The sequence below is a fragment of the Vipera berus genome, assembly GCF_964194415.1.
Source record: "Vipera berus genome assembly, chromosome: 4".
Classification (NCBI taxonomy): Eukaryota; Metazoa; Chordata; class Lepidosauria; order Squamata; family Viperidae; genus Vipera; species Vipera berus.
The window spans coordinates 24,904,000-24,923,092 of NC_138206.1; the positions used below are offsets into that span (position 1 = coordinate 24,904,000).

The 19,093-nt window shown below is 39.0% G+C and overlaps 1 protein-coding gene across 1 annotated transcript in view; it reads left to right on the plus strand.

The window, feature by feature from the left end:
* Positions 1-6,427: 6,427 nt before the first annotated feature.
* The window catches only part of LOC308668058 (cilia- and flagella-associated protein 337-like), a gene marked incomplete at both ends in the record, with an annotated part of 41,675 nt that continues 29,009 nt past the window's right edge, over positions 6,428-19,093 (plus strand). Inside the window, 7 exons of the mRNA XM_081327718.1 lie at positions 6,428-6,495; positions 11,060-11,339; positions 12,126-12,179; positions 15,165-15,248; positions 15,468-15,533; positions 16,036-16,266; positions 18,426-18,505. Of these exons, the coding sequence (XP_081183844.1) occupies positions 6,428-6,495; positions 11,060-11,339; positions 12,126-12,179; positions 15,165-15,248; positions 15,468-15,533; positions 16,036-16,266; positions 18,426-18,505 (863 nt within the window). The remainder of the gene's footprint in view (positions 6,496-11,059; positions 11,340-12,125; positions 12,180-15,164; positions 15,249-15,467; positions 15,534-16,035; positions 16,267-18,425; positions 18,506-19,093) is intronic.

The following is a 19,093-nucleotide window of genomic DNA, read 5'->3' on the forward strand; positions in this document are numbered from 1 at the left end:
CTAGCACACAGGTCTGCAACCTGCGGCTCCAGAGCCGCATGCGGCTCTTCCAGCCGTCTCCTGCGGCTCCCAGTTCTCTGCCATGTGCAGTTTGGAAAAAAAAAGTGGGACTAAAAAAGTTCAACCAATCCAAATATGCAGGGTAAGTACATATCTCACCTTGGCTCCACTCTTCAGTCAAACCCTGTTCTGCCCATGCGCGCATGTACGTGCATGTGCACACATTTTTTGCGGCTCCCAGTTTTTCCTTTTGTGAGGGAACCGGTTCCGAGTGGCTCTTTCACTGTTTCAGGTTGCTGACCCCTGCCCTAGCATAATACAGCCTGTTTAATTTTGGCATCAGATTGTGAGAACCAGATAGGTTGATTTTCAGAACTGTGGTTTATGATTTAATGTTTTGTGTAGATGCAGTTTGATTTCTACAACTAAGTTTAACAATCCTAGATTTGAATTATGTGTGGACCCAGCCAGTGGTGTCTCTAATAAATTGTCAAGGCATCTGACACAAGTACATAGGTTGTGGCATTTGTGTGATTACGTCATCATCACGTATCACAGAAATTTGTCTGCATAGTTTCTTGCAGGCACCACTAGCTATAGCACCCCTAGCCTCTTAGTCAAAAATCTCTAGATGTATTGGTCAGCAAAGAAGATATCTAGATATCTTCTTCAATTTGACTGGACTGTAATATATTTGTTCTGTAAATAAAGCCCTATAGATTATTTATATTTGTATTTGTACCTCTTTCACAACATGAGTAACAAAATATTTAATATTTTATATGTATGCTAAACTGAAGAAATATCTAATAAACATTCAACATTAGAAATCACAGAAATTTATTAGAAATGTATTATTAGGCCCAGTATTCTTCAACATCTTCATAAACAATTTAGATGAGGGGATAGAGGGGAAATTTATCAAATTTGGAAATGACACCAAGCTAGGAGGAATAGCAAACACTTTAGAATATAGGCTCAAGAGCCAGAAAGATCTTGACAGACTTGAACACTGGGTCCTATCCAACAAAATGCAGTTCAGTGGCGAAAAAGGTAAGGCTTTTCATTTAGGCAAGAAAAGCCAAATGCACATGTGTAGAATAGGTGGTACCTGGCTCAACAGCAGTAACTGTGAGAGGGATATTGGAATCCTAGTGGACCATGAGCCAGCAGTATGCTGCAGCTGCCAAAAAAAAATCAATGCAGTTCAACAGGTAGTCCTTGCATTACAACCATTTGTTTAGTGAGCAAAGTTACAACAGCACTGAAAAAAGTGACTTCTGTTTTTCACTCTTAATGACTGTTGCAGCATCCCCATAGTCATGTGATCAAAATTCGAATGCTTGTCCAGTGGCATGTATTTATGATGGTTGCAGTGTCCTGGGTTCACACAATCACCTTCTGTGACGTTCTGATAAGCAAAATCAATGGGGAAGCCAGAATCACTTAACAACTGTGTTACTAACATAGCAACCTGCAATGATTTACCTAATACTAAGGTTCTAAAAGGGAGCAAAACTCGCTTAACAATGTCTTGCTTAGCAATAGAGATTTTGGACTCAATAGTTGAGGAATATCTGTATCAAGGAGTCAAGGAGAGAAGCAACCTAGAACTAAGGAGAAACTTCCTGACAGTTAGAACAATTAACCAGTGGAACAACCTGCCTCCAGAGGTGGTGAATGCTCCAACACTGGAGGTTTTTAAGAAGAGACTGGACAGCCATTTGCCTGAAATGGTATAGGGTTTCCTGCCTGAGCAGGGGGTTGGACTAGATGACCTCCAAGGTCCCTTCCAACTTCTTCTTCTTCTTCTTCTTCTTCTTCTTCTTCTTCTTCTTCTTCTTCTTCTTCTTCTTCTTATTATTATTATTATTATTATTATTATTATTATTATTATTATTATTATTATTATTATTATTATTATCACATGGAGTATTAGTGAAACTCGAAAAATTAGAATATTGTGCAAAAGTTCATTTATTTCAGTAATGCAACTTAAAAGGGGAAAGTAATATATGAGATAGACTCATTACATGCAAAGCAAGATAGTTCAAGCCGTGATTTATCATAATTGCGATGATTATGGCATACAGCTCATGAAAACCCCAAATCTACAATCTCAGAAAATTAGAATATTACATGCAATCAATAAAAAAGGAGTGTACATAGAACAATATCAGACCTCTGAAAAGTATAAGCATGCATATGTACTCAGTACTTGGTTTGGGCCCCTTTTGCAGCAATTACTGCCTCAATGCGGCGTGGCATAGAAGTTATCAGCCTGTGGCACTGCTGAGGTATTATGGAAGACCAGGATGCTTCAATAGCGGCCTTCAGCTCTTCTGCATTGTTTGTTCTCATGTCTCTCATCTTTCTCTTGGCAATGCCCCATAGATTCTCTATGGGGTTCAGGTCAGGCAAGTTTGCTGGCCAATCAAGCACAGTAATCCCACGGTCACTGAACCAGGTTTTGGTGCTTTTGGCAGTGTGGGCAGGTGCCAAGTCCTGCTGGAAAATGAAGTCAGCATCCCCATAAAGCTCGTCTGCGGAAGGAAGCATGAAGTGCTCCAAAATCTCCTGGTAGACGGCTGCATTGACCCTGGACTTTATGAAGCAGAGTGGACCAACACCAGCAAATGACATGGCTCCCCAAATCAACACAGACTGGAAACTTCACACTGGACTTCAAGCATCTTGCAGTGTGTGCCTCTCCGTTCTTCCTCCAGACTCTGGGTCCTTGGTTTCCAAATGAGATGCAAAAGTTGCTCTCATCAGAAAAGAGGACTTTGGACCACTGAGCAACAGACCAGGTCTGTTTTTCTTTAGCCCAGGTAAGACGCTTCTGATGTTGTTTGTTGTTCAGGAGCGGCTTGACAAGAGGAATATGACATTTTAAGCCCATGTCCAGGATCCATCTGTGTGTGGTGGCTCTTGATGCACTGACTCCAGCCTCAGTCCACTCCTTGTGAAAGTCCCCAACACTTGAATGGCCTTTTCCTGACAATCCTGTCCAGGCTGCGGTCATCCCTGCTGTTTGTGCACCTTTTTCTTCCACACTTTTCCCTTCCACATAACTTTCTATTAATGTGGTTTGATACAGCACTTTGGGAACATCCAACTTCTTTTGCAATTACCTTTTGAGGCTTTCCCTCCTTATGGAGGGTGTCAATGATGGTTTTCTGCACAACTGTCAGGTCAGCAGTCTTCCCCATGATTGTGATTCCTACTGAACCAGACTGAGAGACCATTTAAAGGCTCAGGAACCCTTTGCAGGTGTTATGGCTTAATTAGCTGATTAGAGTGGGACACTTTGAGCCTAGAATATTGCACCTTTTCACAATATTCTAATTTTCTGAGATTGTGGATTTGGGGTTTTCATGAGCTGTAAGCCATAATCATCACAGTTATGACAAATCACGGCTTGAACTATCTTGCTTTGCATGTAATGAGTCTATCTCATATATTAGTTTCCCCTTTTAACTTGCATTACTGAAATAAATGAACTTTTGCATGATATTCTAATTTTTCAAGTTTCACCTGTATAGTGCCTTGGTAAGACCACACTTGGCATACTGTGTCCAGTTCTAGTTAAAAGGTAAAGGTTCCCCCGCACGTGCATGTTAGTCGTTTCCGACTCTAGGGGCCGGTGCTCATCTCCGTTTCAAAGACGAAGAGCCAGCGCTTGTCCGAGGACGTCTCCGTGGTCATGTGGCCGGCATGACTAGATGCCAGAGGCGCACGGAACGCTGTTACCTTCCCACTGTGGTGGTCCCTATTTTTCTACTTGCATTTTTACGTGCTTTCGAACTGCTAGGTTGGCAGAAGCTGGGATGAGTAACAGGCACTCACTCTGTTACGCGGCACTTGGGATTCGACCCGCCAAACTGCCGATCATCTGACAAGCTCAGTGTCCTAACCCACTGAGCCACCGCGTCCCTTGCCCCAGTTCTAGTTACCACAATACAAAAAAGGTCTTGAGACTGGAAAGAGTGCAGAGGAGAGCAACAAAGATGATTAGGGGCTGGAGGCTGAAATTTAGAATGAAGTGTTGCTGGAACTGGGTATTATCTAGTCTAACAATGAGAAGGACTAGGGTTGACATGATAGCAGTCTTCCAAAATTTGAGAGGTTGTCACAAATAAGAGAGGGAAACCTATTCTCAAATGTGCCTGAGTGCAAGACAAGAAATAACAGATGGAAACATATCAAAGGGAAATCTAATCTAGAATTAAGGAGAAATTTCCTGACAAAACAGTTAATCAGTGGAATGGCTCACCTTCAGAGATTGTGGGTGATCACTGGAGATTTTTAAGAGATTGGACAGCCATTCATTTGAAATGGTATAGGGTTTCCTGCTTGAGCGACTAGAAGACCTCCAAGGTCCCTTCCAACTCTGATACTCTTTTCTGTTATTCTATTAAAATTATTTTTCAGAGTATTTTTAGAGCAAATGCTCAACTGTTTACATTTTTCACTACAATTCTTACACAGATTTATTAAAGATTTTAAACATATACAAGAATCTTAAAACAATTATGTCTGTTCTTTTAAATTTTTAAACTATTCTGTCTAGAAGTCTTTTATGAATCATTTTGGAATTTCTCTACATATTTTTGTTTAATCTGAAATGCAGGAAATAATACTTAAGAAAGGAGGGAAAGCCTTCAGAGCCACATTCCTATGTCTTGTGTAACCCAAAAGAGAAAAGGACATTCTGGAATCATTTAGAGCTATTTTCATATTTGTGTTCCAGTTAAAAGATTGTGAGCTTACCAGGCATTTGATTTGTGTACATGTGTTTTGTATAAATAACCATGTGATTTGTAGCTTTTTTAAAATTAAAAAAAGGAAGCACTCAAAGGCATTTTTTCACAAGTATTTTTCATTGGCATAAAAAATATTTTTTCCCCTCATTGGAGTGGGAGAGGTCCAAAATGTCAAGATGGAAGCCACAAATATTGACCAAAGTCCTGCTGCTTTTTATATAGGTCACAACGCTAAGAAAAGGGCTTTGTATCCTTGTGACCATCATTTTTATGTGTTTGACCCCTCATGTGAACACCCCTTTTTTCAACTCACTTTTTTTGGTGGCAATTGTTTAAGACTTTAAGCCAGGGGGCTTCAAACTTGGCCCTTTTACGACTTGTGGACTTCAACTCCCAGAATTCTTCAGCCAGTGTGCCTGGCTGAGGAATTCTGGGAGTTGAAGTCCACAAGTTGTAAAAGGGCCAAGTTTGAAGACCCCTGCTTTAAGTAATGCAAACCTGTCAGATCTAATCTCACCTTCCGGGTGAGATTCAAGGTGCTGGTGATGACCTATAAAGCCCTAAATGGCTTGGGTCCGGGATATTTGAGGGAACACCTGCTGCCGGCATCAAGCTCCCTTCGTCCTGTGCGCTCCCACAGGGAGGGCCTTCTCAGGGTACCGCCGGCAAAAGATTGCCGGCGGGTAATACCCAGGGGGAGGGCCTTCTCTGTGGGTGCGCCTGCCCTTTGGAACCAGCTGCCCGTAGAGCTCAGGACTGCCCCTGACCTTCGTTCATTCCGCCGGGACCTGAAGACCTGGCTCTTTGAGCTTTCCGGCCAGGACTGAGAATTTTAATTGTAATTTTATTTAATTGGTTTTTAATTGGAGTTTAATAGGGGTTTTATTTTATTCAAGGACTAAATCTAATTATTTTAATTGTTCTTAACTTTTGTAATGTGTATTGTTATTTTAAATTCCTTGTGAACCGCCCTGAGTCCTACGGGAGAAGGGCAGTATATAAGTCCAATAAACATAAACATAAACATAATCAGATAGAAACAATTGGTGAAAGGTGGTCCCACAAGTATCCAGTCCCCAGAAGGACTCTCTATAAATGACCATCAGCACTTTTAATTACACTCACACTAGTAATCTTTGCAGTTTGTGAACTAGCATCATTACATTAATATACCGTGACACGTCCATTGGTCCACTGTTGCATTCTGGATCACTTTGTGCAGACCATGTATAAAGTTCAACCTTTGCTATCTTTAGCCAACAGAGTAATATGCAGCACAACAAACAAACTCTTTCACATCTGGATCAAGAGACCGAATGTAGTGGGAGATCTGAGGAAAGATGGGGAAAAAAATAGTACCTGAATATTTCCTGTAGTTCTTCTTGAAACTTGTCATAATTTTAAGAAATATATGTTCTGAAATACATGTGACATGTGACAACTCCACCAGTAGCTAGGACTATTCCCAAGCTTCGCTTCCTTTGATGTTTGGGGACTTAAGGGAGGTGCAAAGATTGGAGTAACCTGAGCATTGCAGACAGACTTAGCAGCAGGTTCCAGGCTCTTGAACAAAAGGAAGCACAAGTTGTTGCCTTATGAACGAGAAACAAATCCAAGATTTCAGCCATTGGCATTAGGAAGACAAGGATTCAGCTTCCATAATGCCTCTGAGGAAGAAAGTGCGACCAAGTTCTGCTTTTGGGAAGTTAGAGACCTCCCCGCTGACCAGGTAAGGGGCAATAATGGAAAGAAAGGTGTTACTTCTCTATACATTAAACAGAAACACATTGCTGCCTTTATTTTATTTTTTTTTCTTTCAACACAAAACAAGAGCTGTAGCTGCCAAGGCAGGCATGTTTGGAAAGCTTTTGTGGTTGTCAAGGAACCCAAGCTGCTGGAATTTGGCATTTGTTTTTCTCCTTGTGTAAAAATTATAACTGTCTATGCCTGGCACTATGGTTTCTTTACTTAGCAATGGTTCTATCTTGTCAGGAATTCAGTATGTATAGTTGACCTGTGGATTTAGCTTCAGTGAAAAGTGTGAACATTTCTTAGGCAGGATGATCTGTTAGCTCTTTTCTTGGGAAGATGCAGTGCATTATAATCACCTTCAGTCTCCTGAGGACTTCCTGATGACATATTCTCACAGGAGAAACTTAAGAATACTGTGTTCCTGCAAAAAAAAAAAGCTTGTTAAATTTCTGACATGTTGATTAAATTCACAGAACAGAGGGAATATTTTTAATATTTAATATAACTTTTGCAGGATTCTTGCTAAGAGTACGCTTCTGAGCAAAAGCACTTCTTGTAGAAAGGAAAATCTCGTTCCTTTGTATACTTTATCTCAGTCAGGAGTGGCAGGAATAAGCTGAAAGTGGTTGATTCATTGATCTATCACAATTTTCTAGGACAAGAAAAAAAACCAACCCTGAAGTATGGACAGAGCCAGCTATTCAGTCACACAATCTTATCCATTGACAGTTTGCAATAGGTGCAACATGCTACTACTGTATGCTGTCTAATTTTATTTAGTCATTCATTCTTTGCTTGAAAAGTCTCGGGGTCTCACAAAACTATACAGAAAACGGGCATATTTAATGGCTACCTTTAAAAACTCTGAACCTTCACCATTTAATTGATGGAGAAGTTCAGTAATTTTCTAAAACTCTTTTAATTAACAGAAGGGCTAAATAAACATCCCCTAATATTTGAATTATCCTCTGCCTTTCAAAAAGCATAAGCATTTCTCCTTCAAAAACCACCTTGATATGAAATGGTATGTTACTAATATAATATTTTGTAGAACTTTGCTAAATCACCAGTTTTGATGTAAGCATCGAAAGAGTTGGGCCCATACAATATGCTTTGTCCCAAGGTTACATTAGGTTTCCTCTGTTCTTCTGTATACACATAAATTATACATTCCTCTTTTTACAGAATTGCATACCCTTTTCAATAAGCTATTCTCTGCCAGAGATGCTCAACAACCAATAGAAGACAATATATGTAGCTTATATCATACTCAAGTCTATATCATGCTCAACCATGTCAAGTCCAAATATCCAGTGGAGTTCATTGGATGACTTTGAGCCACTCAGGCCTCACGAGGTTGTTTTGATATGGATAAAATGGGACAATTACCTTAACATCCCACCCCATCCCAGTTACCCATCCGCAAGAATAAACAAAACAATATAGACTGATTATGTCACATATGTGAATCACAGCTTAGTTTTTTATATTCTTACTAGTGCTGTGACCAGATGTGCTTTAGTTAATCAGAGTGAGTGAGAACTTTTACCATATGGGCCTTTTTTTCAAAAGAGGAAATGACAAGCCCTTTGATAGTATTAATATGAAAAATATACAGATCCATCTATGACATTAAACTCAAAGGAGATTTTGCCTTTTTAAATCATTTCTATATAGTCTAGTTCAGGGGTCTTCAAACTTGGCCCTTTTATGACTTGTGGACTTCAACTCCCAGAATTCCTCAGCCAGGAATATTGGTTTGAAGACCCCTGGTCTAGTTTATTGTATTTTCCAGGATATTTGAATAATATCTAGTTGGAAAATACCACGGAGATATTTTAGCAAAGATCATGTCTTTTCAATTAGCTTAAGTGTAACCAAGCAATATTGAAGAGTAAACAAAACATGGGAACAGTGTTTAAAACTATCACTCACCACAAAACTGTAGTGTATGTTTATTTTTGGTTTGGCTTTCAGCTTGTGCATTTAAAAAGGATCATCTAAGGAAATCATAGTAAAACTAAAGAGAATTCAGCCCATTCCTCCATACATCACTTTATTTGTTGTCATATGTTTATCCATTAAGAAACGCATATGATCTGGGAAGCCAGGAAACATATACTAGTCTATCCATTGTGGTCTACTGTTTTCTAGTGGAGGTGGATGTTCTAAAGATATAGACTTCCCACATCATCTGGGATGCAATCTGTAGCTCCACAAAGCCTTTGGAGCAATCCTAAGGGTCCAAAATTGTAATTTTCAATTGAAATAGAAGAGAAAAAATATTAAATTCCCAAGAAGTAGGAGTTCTGACATCCAGTGGCCAGTTGGATACCAGTAGATTTATATATGATTCAAGATAATAAACATATTCATAGAGTAAAAAAGGCAGTAGTTTATTAAAGCAATACAAATTACAGGAGAATGTACACTTAAACATCCTTTCTGCAGATAAAACTTTGAAAAAGATTGTAGGTCAGACATGTCAAACACAAGGCCCGAGGGCCGGATCCGGCCCGCGAAGTGGTTTCATGCGGCCCGCGAAGCCATCCTGGAAACAGTGAGGGAGCGGCCCCCACTGCCTTGGCCCTGGCCCAGAGACCCTCCTCCTGCCAGAGACCCTCAGATCTGTCCCACTCCTGCCCAGGCCCCCATAGGCACCCTTGATGCGAACGATGTAGAGCTGGCCACGCCCACCCAGTAGGCCATACGCACTCTAGCCATGCCCACTCAGGCCACACCCACCCGGCCCCCTGAGGGCAACCGCAATGCTGATGCGGCCCTCAATGAAATTGAGCTTGACACCCCTGTTGTAGGTGAACCCCTTCTTGGGCCAGCTGGAATATAGACCCTTCTCAGTCATGTCTACACCAAGTCCCCATCCTATTCTGACTTTTCTTGGCTTAAGTACTTTTATATAAAAGGAGGAGGTTGATCTGTTTTAGCTCCTGAAGATGCCTGCTCAAGAATGTCTCTTCCTGGAATTCCACAACTCAATTTAGCTTTTGAAAAGCTACTCTTATATTCAATTGAGAGATAAGGTTGAGATAAATAGGACAGAAAGCGCACATGCATCAAGGTCAGTACTGTAAATATAATTTTTTTACAAAGAAAAAGTAATACAGAGTGCAGAAGCAAGCAAGTTGTATAATATTGGATGATAAAAAATAAATGTGGAATTTATATAAACCAGGAGAAAAGTGGATCATGTCATTATGTCTCCTCACCATTTTGTTTGCATAATAATTACTATTATTATGAACTTATTAAAATATAGCTTAATTAATATATTTACAGCCTAACCAACTCTATATGATTAATTCAATTTTATTTTACTTATATCACCATCACCTGGTTGTATCATATTTATCTGGAAACATAACTGTCAGAATGCCACTTAAAGATCAAGTATGGCCCTTGACACAAAAAACATTTCTGTTTACCATGCTACCTTGCATATAGCCTGCATTGTGCCCTTGCAAGCTGAATGTCTTTTAATATATGAGCAGAAGACTTCAGCATCAGGCAAAAGAGTGGATAAATCCCTCTGATCTAAATCCACACGTTTCTGGAGGATATTTCATGTTAATCCTGCAACAAAAGAGAACAAGAGCTTTGAAGCACCATAAAAATTAAGAAATATATAACTACTTTGTTACTTTGACTTAGAATGAAAGAATGATAGAGTTGAACAGGAGAATTTAGATTATTATGTCCAATCCCTGTCAGTAGGTTCAAGTGGTTGGAGAGTTGGTGGGCAAACGCACTTCAGTTGGGATGGGTTGGGGGACACAGCAGAAGAAATTGGGAGAGCCATTTCAGCAAAAGGAAATACTCATGGCTTTGCATCTATATTCTTCAGATAGAATTGAGTCATCTGAGTCAATCTCAAGTTAGGGTGTTAAGTGTACACACACACCTAATCATCATGCTTTGCTCTGCTCTGCAAGATCAGGGGCATGGATAAAAGAACATGTGGTAGTATTTGCTGTCTATGGAATATTTTGTCCTCAGAATATTCACTTCATTCCCCCTGTTGAAAGTCAGATAGTCAGCCAAACTGGAGCTCTTTCATAGAGATGTTAATGCATAATTGTATGTTTTTGGGATGCTGTGTTGGTTTTTAGGTTATGGATTTAATTGGATTTTTATGAGTATTCTTGTAATCACTTACAAAGTAAGTGATTTCCAAAACTGTATACAGTATAAATAGACAGAAACTCTTAGAAGTGTCCATAATGAAGCACATTTCTTCCTTCTTCTTCCTCTGTCCTTCTTTCTTGCTTTGTTATCTGCAGCTTTAGTCCAAATTTTAGAAAGTCACTTCACCTTTTAATACCTCTGGCATCTTTATTTGTTAGTAGAATAACTGTATTTTATGGATTAAAAAAACATGTCTCATTGTGACGAAGAGAATTAACTCTAACCCCAGTCTGGAACCTTACCTCTTTTGTTACTATTATTCACAAAACTGGTTAATAATGAATGAACAATAATACCATTTCCCACATGGTCACCTTCTGTTTTGTGTGCTTGGACAGCATTCTGAATGAGCTAACAGAGCTGACATCGACAAAAGACTCTCTGTTTGGAAGGGCACAGACTTCATTAGGAGGCCCCAGATTGCAAACTGCCTCTCCAGTTTCTATTGGCAGCTTCTCAGAAGGCCAAAAGAATATTCCCAGACCTCCAGAATGGCTGATGAGGGAATTGCTGAAACGGCAGCAAAGGAGTCACTCCATTGGACTCATGGAAAACATCTCAGAGAGCGAAAGTATTCATCATCGTGCCGATTCCTCCCGAAGTCACTGGAAAGGCAAAGTATAACATATTCTCTTGTTGGCTTTAGTAAGGATTTTCCAGAGTTAAAGGCTATGAAGAGTTGTGTAAAAGATTATTCAAATGTCCTTTGTACAGAAAACATCTGCTTAGAAGTTGCTTATAAGTCAGGTGAAAACTGAGCCACATATTTTTCATCATGCTATAAATTTTTATTTAGGACTGTAGCACACATTTCAGTCTCCATGGAGATGCCACAGAACTGGCACTGCAGTCTGTTCAAAACCAGATATGGGGATTCATATCTATTTTTCTACTTAAAAATATTATCAGTTTGGGGGTGGGGGGGAGAAACTGGACCTACCATTCAAGGGTATGAAATATGGTTTTTTTGCCTATGTAGGTGCTGATCTATGTATATCTAAATGAAAGCACGTAAATAAAACAGTTATAACAAAGGAAAACTTAATTAACTCTCTCCTATATAATTTTCTCATATTCTACCTTCCTTTTGGATACATTCTATATTAATGGGGCTTTATGTTGCTTTGAAACATCTGAAGCTTTAGCTCAGAGGAGCAGAGTAGAACATTTGAGGGCTTATTTATTAATATTTTGCATTTACATACTGTTTTCATGTATTACTTCTATTTTGTTACTTACCTTCTAAGAGTGTATATTCTTCCTGATGCTTTAAGAGGGGACCGGACAATTTGTGGCAGATATTAGATATTGTCTCAAGGTATCGAATGAGAAACTTCTCTCTGAAATTTAGCTGTGTACCATACAATGCTTGCATTAATCCATCTTGCTCTTTGTCTTGGCAAGATCGAACAGCAGATTACTCTTGATCAGCTGCAGAAACTCTACACAGCCTTTCAGGTACATCCTATTAAATAACTGGTGTCAAAGTATGTAATAATCTTTGGGTGGAAATTTTTGATGTTGCAGTTCCAACATATCTGGGAGTATCTAAGTTGAGAAAGTTTGTAGATGTTATCCCATTGGGAAATACAGATTAAAGGCACCTATTGATTGAAAAGATATTATGCTTTGGCATTGGTTTGATTTTAATGTAAGGTGAGCGTGAAAGAAAATATTCATTGTTGAAAGGGTCATTGTCAAGAGACGTATGTCAGCAACAAAGTAATATAATCCTTGCAGTATCTGATTGCCTATACTGGCAAGTGTTTTCTTGGCATAAAAGGATGAATGATGATTAAGTATTGCTATTTTATTGTTTTAATCTTTGCTACAGATGGAGCACATGTTACTTAGGTTAATTGGGATTAAAGTGGTTTGTAATCACTGATTAATCAAGAAATTGTCATCATTGTTCTTACTCAACTTTTTTTTGGTTTTGGCTATTGGCTGGAAATTAAGACAAGGATAAATATTGACCCAACTTAATATATATCCATGCCTGGCCTAGTTTCCATATTGATGGCAAATACTTTATTAAAAATTACGATCTTCTGGACTCATCTGTCCAACTACTGTAAAAGTGGAGACATGAAAACCAAGGGTCAAGGAAATATGTGGCTGAGCAAACTTTACTGAACAGATTGTCCACATCATCTGGCATTAAGGACTAAAACACCTTCAGAGCTCCAGTCTCATAATCATCTTTGTTACTCTGAATATTCATTTTGCATAGCAAGATGGATGGCATACAAACTTAATAAATAAATAGAAAATATTACTCAAAACTGAACTGCACAAACTGTGGAGTTTAAGACATAACTAATCTGACAAATGTTGATTTTAGTTTTGCTCAAATATCACAGAGTGCTATTGAGATAACTCTTTGATCTATAGCCGGACTTGAGCTACTTAAGAAAGCCCAACTGAGTAACACAGAGAAAATAAAATGAAAGAGGAGAAAAACGGCTTTTCCCGTCTTTTACCAAACAATAGGCTCAAAATGTTCAAACCAATTTAGGATATATTTTCCTCTACTCATTCCATTCATCTCCCAACTTTTTCCACTGCACTCAGCTGACATTTATTGCTGCCCATCTCGCAACAGTGACTCAGTATAACATGACTGAATGAGTTCCTCTTCATGAAAAATATCCAGGGGTTAATATGTCAATTGATGTTCAGACTGTAGAAATAATGCAGAGAAGAGCAACAAAGATGATTAGGGGACTGGAGGCTAAAACATACAAAGAACACTTGCAGGAATTGGATATGTCTAGTTCAATGAAAACAAGGACTAGAGGTGATATGATAGCAGTGTTCCAATATATCAGAGGCTGCCACAAAGAAGAGATGATCAATCTATTTTCCAAAGCACTTGAAGGCAGGAGAAGAAACAATGGATGGAAATTAATCAAGGAGAGAACCAACCTAGAGCTAAGGAGAAATTTCCTGACAGTGAGAACAATTAATCAGTCGAATGACTTGCCTCCAGAAGTTGTGAGTGCTCCAACACTAGAGGTTTCCAAGGAGAGATTGGACAACCATTACTCTAAAATGGTATAGGGTGTCCTTCTTGAGCAGGAGGAGGATTGGACTAGCAGATCTTTAAGGTCCCTTCCAACTTTGTTATTCTGTTATTAAAACATATAATATTACAAAAGCCAGAGCAAAATATAATATCACCATTACTCCATCACTGAAATCGTCCTCTCTGCTTTGGCATTGTCTGTAGAAGGGTCAGCCTATTATCTGCCACAGGTCTGGGGAAAGTGTTTCACCTACTTACTGAAGACCTCTAGAGCCAGGGGGAAAGAAGGTCCAGTTGAGTGGGTGTCTTTTTACCCAGGACCAGAAACAATAAAGATCACAAGAGCTGTTCTCATCAGGTCGCATGATTTATTGAGTGAGCTGTTGAGGCAGGTAAAAGTATCAATAGAGACAGAAGCAAAAATATGTAACTTTGGTAGAGAAACAGAGTCATCTCATTATAGTGAAAGTGGCTCAGAATCCCTCTTGAATTCCTGGGGACTGCTGTATCTGTCAGGCCTCAGCCGAAAGATAATATACTGCAGTGATGGGGAACCTTTTAGAGACTGAGTGCCCAAACTGCACCCCAAAACCCACTTATATATCATCGGGTGCCTGGTGGGCATGGCCCATTGGGTGGGTGTGGCCCATTGGGTAGTCGTGGCCCATTGGGTGGGCATGGCTGTGGTGGTAATGGCAGACTAGGTGGGACTAAAAAGTTAAATCAATCAATTCCAACTTTGCCATGAACTTTTTTTCCCCCCGCAAGAAGTTGAAATGATTGATTGATTGAACGTCTTTTTTTGCACATGGAGGCAGAGGCCTAAAGTGAAAAGGTTTTATAAAACCCATCTGAAGGCCTAGGACTGGGGTGACGGGGAACGTGCCCACAGAGAGGGCTCTGCGTGCCACCTATGGCACGCGTGCCATAGGTTCGCCACCATGGATATAATGAATCCAGTTCTTTATTTGCTTATGTCTAATAGACAGAATCTTGCCAGACTAAAGCTATAAACCTCTAACCTAATACTGTAGATATACCCTGGGAGATTTTAATTCTACCCTGAATCTTTTCCTTCCTCCCCCATCTAGTTCAGGACTACATAGACTCTTGTCTTAATCTCTTGTTTGGAATGCGCTGCCTTCTCCATGGGAAGCTATGGTGCTACTGCCAACATTCCCCCAACTCTTTCTTCATCTGCACATTTCTTCACAGTATCTGATTTGAAGAAAATATTGAGATTATGGTACTTTAGTTTTACATTTAACATTGCTCTCATGTTTGAATTATTCAGAAAGAAAGAAAGAAGTGACATAAGAAAGAAAATATGATTTGAAAACCTAAGCTAATATTTTGCCATGTCTACTGCTCTATATTAATGCTTAATAATGTTTTGCTACTTTATTTGCCTCCAGGGCTTGGAAACAAGTGGACATAAATCTGTGGATGTAGAAAGCTTCAAGCACATATTAAATACATGTGTGGGGTCACATAACACAGTAAGGAAGCAGTTTGAAATTTCTTGGGATATTTTAACATGTAGCAAAAGTTATAAGTAAAAGGGGGATGGGAAATTTCAGGCTTTCTTTCCTGGCCTGTTTTTCGGTGCTGCATCAAATTGGGTGGAAGGGAATAGTGAGCTCCAACAAAATGTGTCTTACAAAATTTCAATGCTTTGTTAATATAAAGATCTTTTGCACATTTTACTCTCTTTATAGACTGATGAAGAAGTGGAAAAACTATTCATGAAAATAGACTATTTGGCAACTGGCAACATCCAGTGGGTACATACATATTTTGATTAATGGAAAAGTAGATGAGATGTAGTCAAGCATTTGGCCACAACAAAACACGAAATCATTTTTAAAAAAATGTGAATTAGCAGAAGTTTTTGACTGTGGCACCATTAGAAAAGTGTTAAATAAATAAACACAAAATGACTGATGTTTCCGATTTGGAGCACAAGTAGCTTCAACAATTGATTGAAGGTGTTGGAAATAAATGGTGTTACAGTATATGTGGAGGTACTGAAATTAGTATAAAGGCAAAGATTTTCTTTCTTCTGTAAATATGTATAGTGCCATGCTCCATAAGTTAGTAACATTACTTGTCAAACTTTACATATCTTTTACTTGGCATGTTTGTAGGATGGAACAAATAAATTTGACTCAATGTTCACTTAGGAATAAACCTATTAGATACTGAAGGATTCAGATCTGAATAACCATGCATGCCACTTGCATGCACAAATACCAGGATAATAACTGTCTCTTTTTCTCAATGCAGCATGATTTCTGCACATACTTGCAGATAGAATACGCTGAAATGGACAGCTCATCTACGCGCCTCAAAGAGGTTGCCTTTTCACTTCCTGCCACAATGCAAGAGATCCCACATGGAGAGCCTGTACTGCGCATTTGCTCCCTGGTGGATAGCACCTTAATAACAGCACAAGAAGATGGGCAAATTTCCTTCTGGTCACCAGAGTTCAAACTCAAACGAAGCAAGATGGTGTTTGTATGTCACATGTTTTTATTTTGCAGTATTTAGGAATATAGTTCTATTTGTTTCCATTTGTATTGCATTCTGTCCAAAGGAGGTTACATTTTAAAAAATCTTCCTGCTAAAGTGGAATCCCCAGTTGTTCAAGTCCACCTATCCTGGCATGTCATACAACCTTTTCCAATATGACTTTCCAGATATTTGCTGGTGCTGAAGGAAATTGCACTGCATTACATCCGATAGTCACTGGATTAGGAAGAACTATTGTCTCATCTCTTTAGAATGGTTTTTACATGCCTTTTGCACCACGGCCTTTCTGCCCTTGACTCTCAAGCAAATTTCTTCATACCTGTGGCCAGAAATGAAGTTGGCTTATGAAATACCTTTATGGATTCTAGACTCTTTCTTCACTTTAGCCTCAGTGTTAGCCAGATATCCCAACAGAATACCAATTACCTTCACCACCAACAATGGAACCTCTTCTTCTTTAATTCACCCTCCAATTGCTTTCTTGGATAATTTTTCTTGTGGACTGCAAGGAAAAAATAATTAAAAACACCAGTGTTGGCACTCTTTCTGTTTCTTTGGCTTCTAAGGAAAAATGGAAGAACTCTTTCTATTTTCATCAAGATTATATTATGTGAGTGTTAAAGAAAATACTCCAGCCTTTCAAAAGTTTATTGATTAATCTGTATTTTTTTTAAAAAATCCATCTTTTTCTGGCGCACAGGGCTTCAGCATCCACTGGCAGCCAGCCCAATAGCCCAGGATGAAATGCTGGATAGTTACCAGCGCTGGAGAGCATGATGCGTTCCCACCACAGCACATGTTAGCCAATAGAAGTGGAGGCATTGCCTGTCACAGAAGAAAGTATTGCAGTTCAATTACTTGGATTGCTGGTGTCAGCACAAGACAGAAAATACTATTTTTGATACAGAGTAAGAAAAGCCAGAAGTTGACTTCACCACCGATAGGGGTTGAATTGAGGGTGATGTTGTATGTTCCGGTCCTTAGGAAAGAGTTAATGAGCCAATGCAACTTTATGGCTTTTCATGGCCAGCTATCACCCTGAAGGGCTGTGAATGGGCAGTACCTAATCTTAAACCACAGTCCATTGATTTAGAGCTCCAAGCAGATTTTACCAGCTCTACTTAGAAAAATCTTCTTAAGCCATTCCACATACCTTCTCCAACCAGCCAGATATCTTAGTTGCATAACAATTCTAGAATTTGTCAGGGCTTTATCCTTGGCCAGATTCAATGCCCTCCCAACAGCTGTTACGGAAGGGAGATACCAAAAGATCCCTTTGAAAAGTAACCGCGTCTGTATGAAGAAGGAATAATTGTATTATTTATTTATGTATGTATTTGTTTTTATTTATTTATTTATCAAACAGACTTCTTAACTGCCCAGCTCCCTCGAAGAGGGGATCTTATTTTGTAATGTCCCCTCTTAGGAGATACTCTCCAAGAATTATCCTCATTCCTTACTAACGTCTGGTCATTCCATTTTGTTTCATCTTAAGTTGTTATTATCTAATCAATTTGATTTTATTTCTTTGGCCATAGCTACAGTAAATACTGTTTTGTATTTTGCACAATACACCATAATATTTCTTCCAATGCTTTTTTAGATATTTTAGAACAATGCTTTTTTCTTTTTTTATCTTAAATAATTGTGGTTCTGTTGTTCTATTTGTTGATCAATGACCAAATTCTTTAAAAAATGACTTTTTGATTAATGAGCCATCTCTGCACCAGGAGAAGCAGGAAGTATGGATCAAATCTAAGTCTTAACATGAGGGAGAGAAATGTACCCTACAGATGTTGCTGAATAACTATTCCCAAGGTCCATCAATATTGCCTATGCTAACTGGACAGCTGGGAATAGTAGTTCAGCAATATTTGGAGAACTGTGGGTTTCCCACTTCACTCCAACTGGATTCTTTAGACAATCCAAATACCAAAGAAATCTCTTTCCTTATATTAGTGTACTGACAAGAATTTCTTCTTAAAACTATTCCCCTTATTATTCTCTCTGTACAACCAAGTCCTCTCTGCTTTTTCCTGTATCCAAGTGATTTTTTAAAAATTTATTTTGATTTTGAAAGGAGACTTGCCTAATTAATGATTCAGAAATGCCAGCTGAATTTTAACTGTTTTTCCCCTTTGTAGGAGAAAATCCACAGAAAATCTAAGTGGCTGATGGATTTTACTGTCATGACACCATACAATAAACTAATTCTGGGAACTGGGTAAGTATCTTATATATACATTCACTAACCTGATTGATCATTTCCTTTTATTACAGAGCATTGGGAGAGACATTTACTGGAACACAACAAAAGCTACAGGATATGGTAAAACATTTCAAGATGGATACAGGTTGTGAGCAAACCTTGTACCATCATGTTTTTAATGTCAGTCAGTGGATGTTGCAACAGGAGAGGAAAATTTTTAAAAAATAAAATAACAATGAGTAACCAGAATATTATTCATGCCAGCTGGAGGAGATTCCTCTTGAGGTGGATGTTGCTGGGTGGGGCTGGAATTTCAGCCAAGGAAACCAACAATCACAACTCTTTCAATGTAGAACATTAAAAGCTATATAGCCAGCAACACAGCATAGACCCGCTCTGGGTATGCAGTACAACCTGTTTGTGAAGGCAACAACATTTGAATGGCATGATTTCTTGCCTCTATGGAACAAGAATGAAGCAGGCAAAACAGTGATGTGGATATGACCTGTGGTCCATTTCATAAATAGATGCAACTCTTGTGACACCTGCTGCTGTAAAGGAAAGGCTGCCATCTTGGCTTTGCAGTTCCCCCTCAGTAACCCA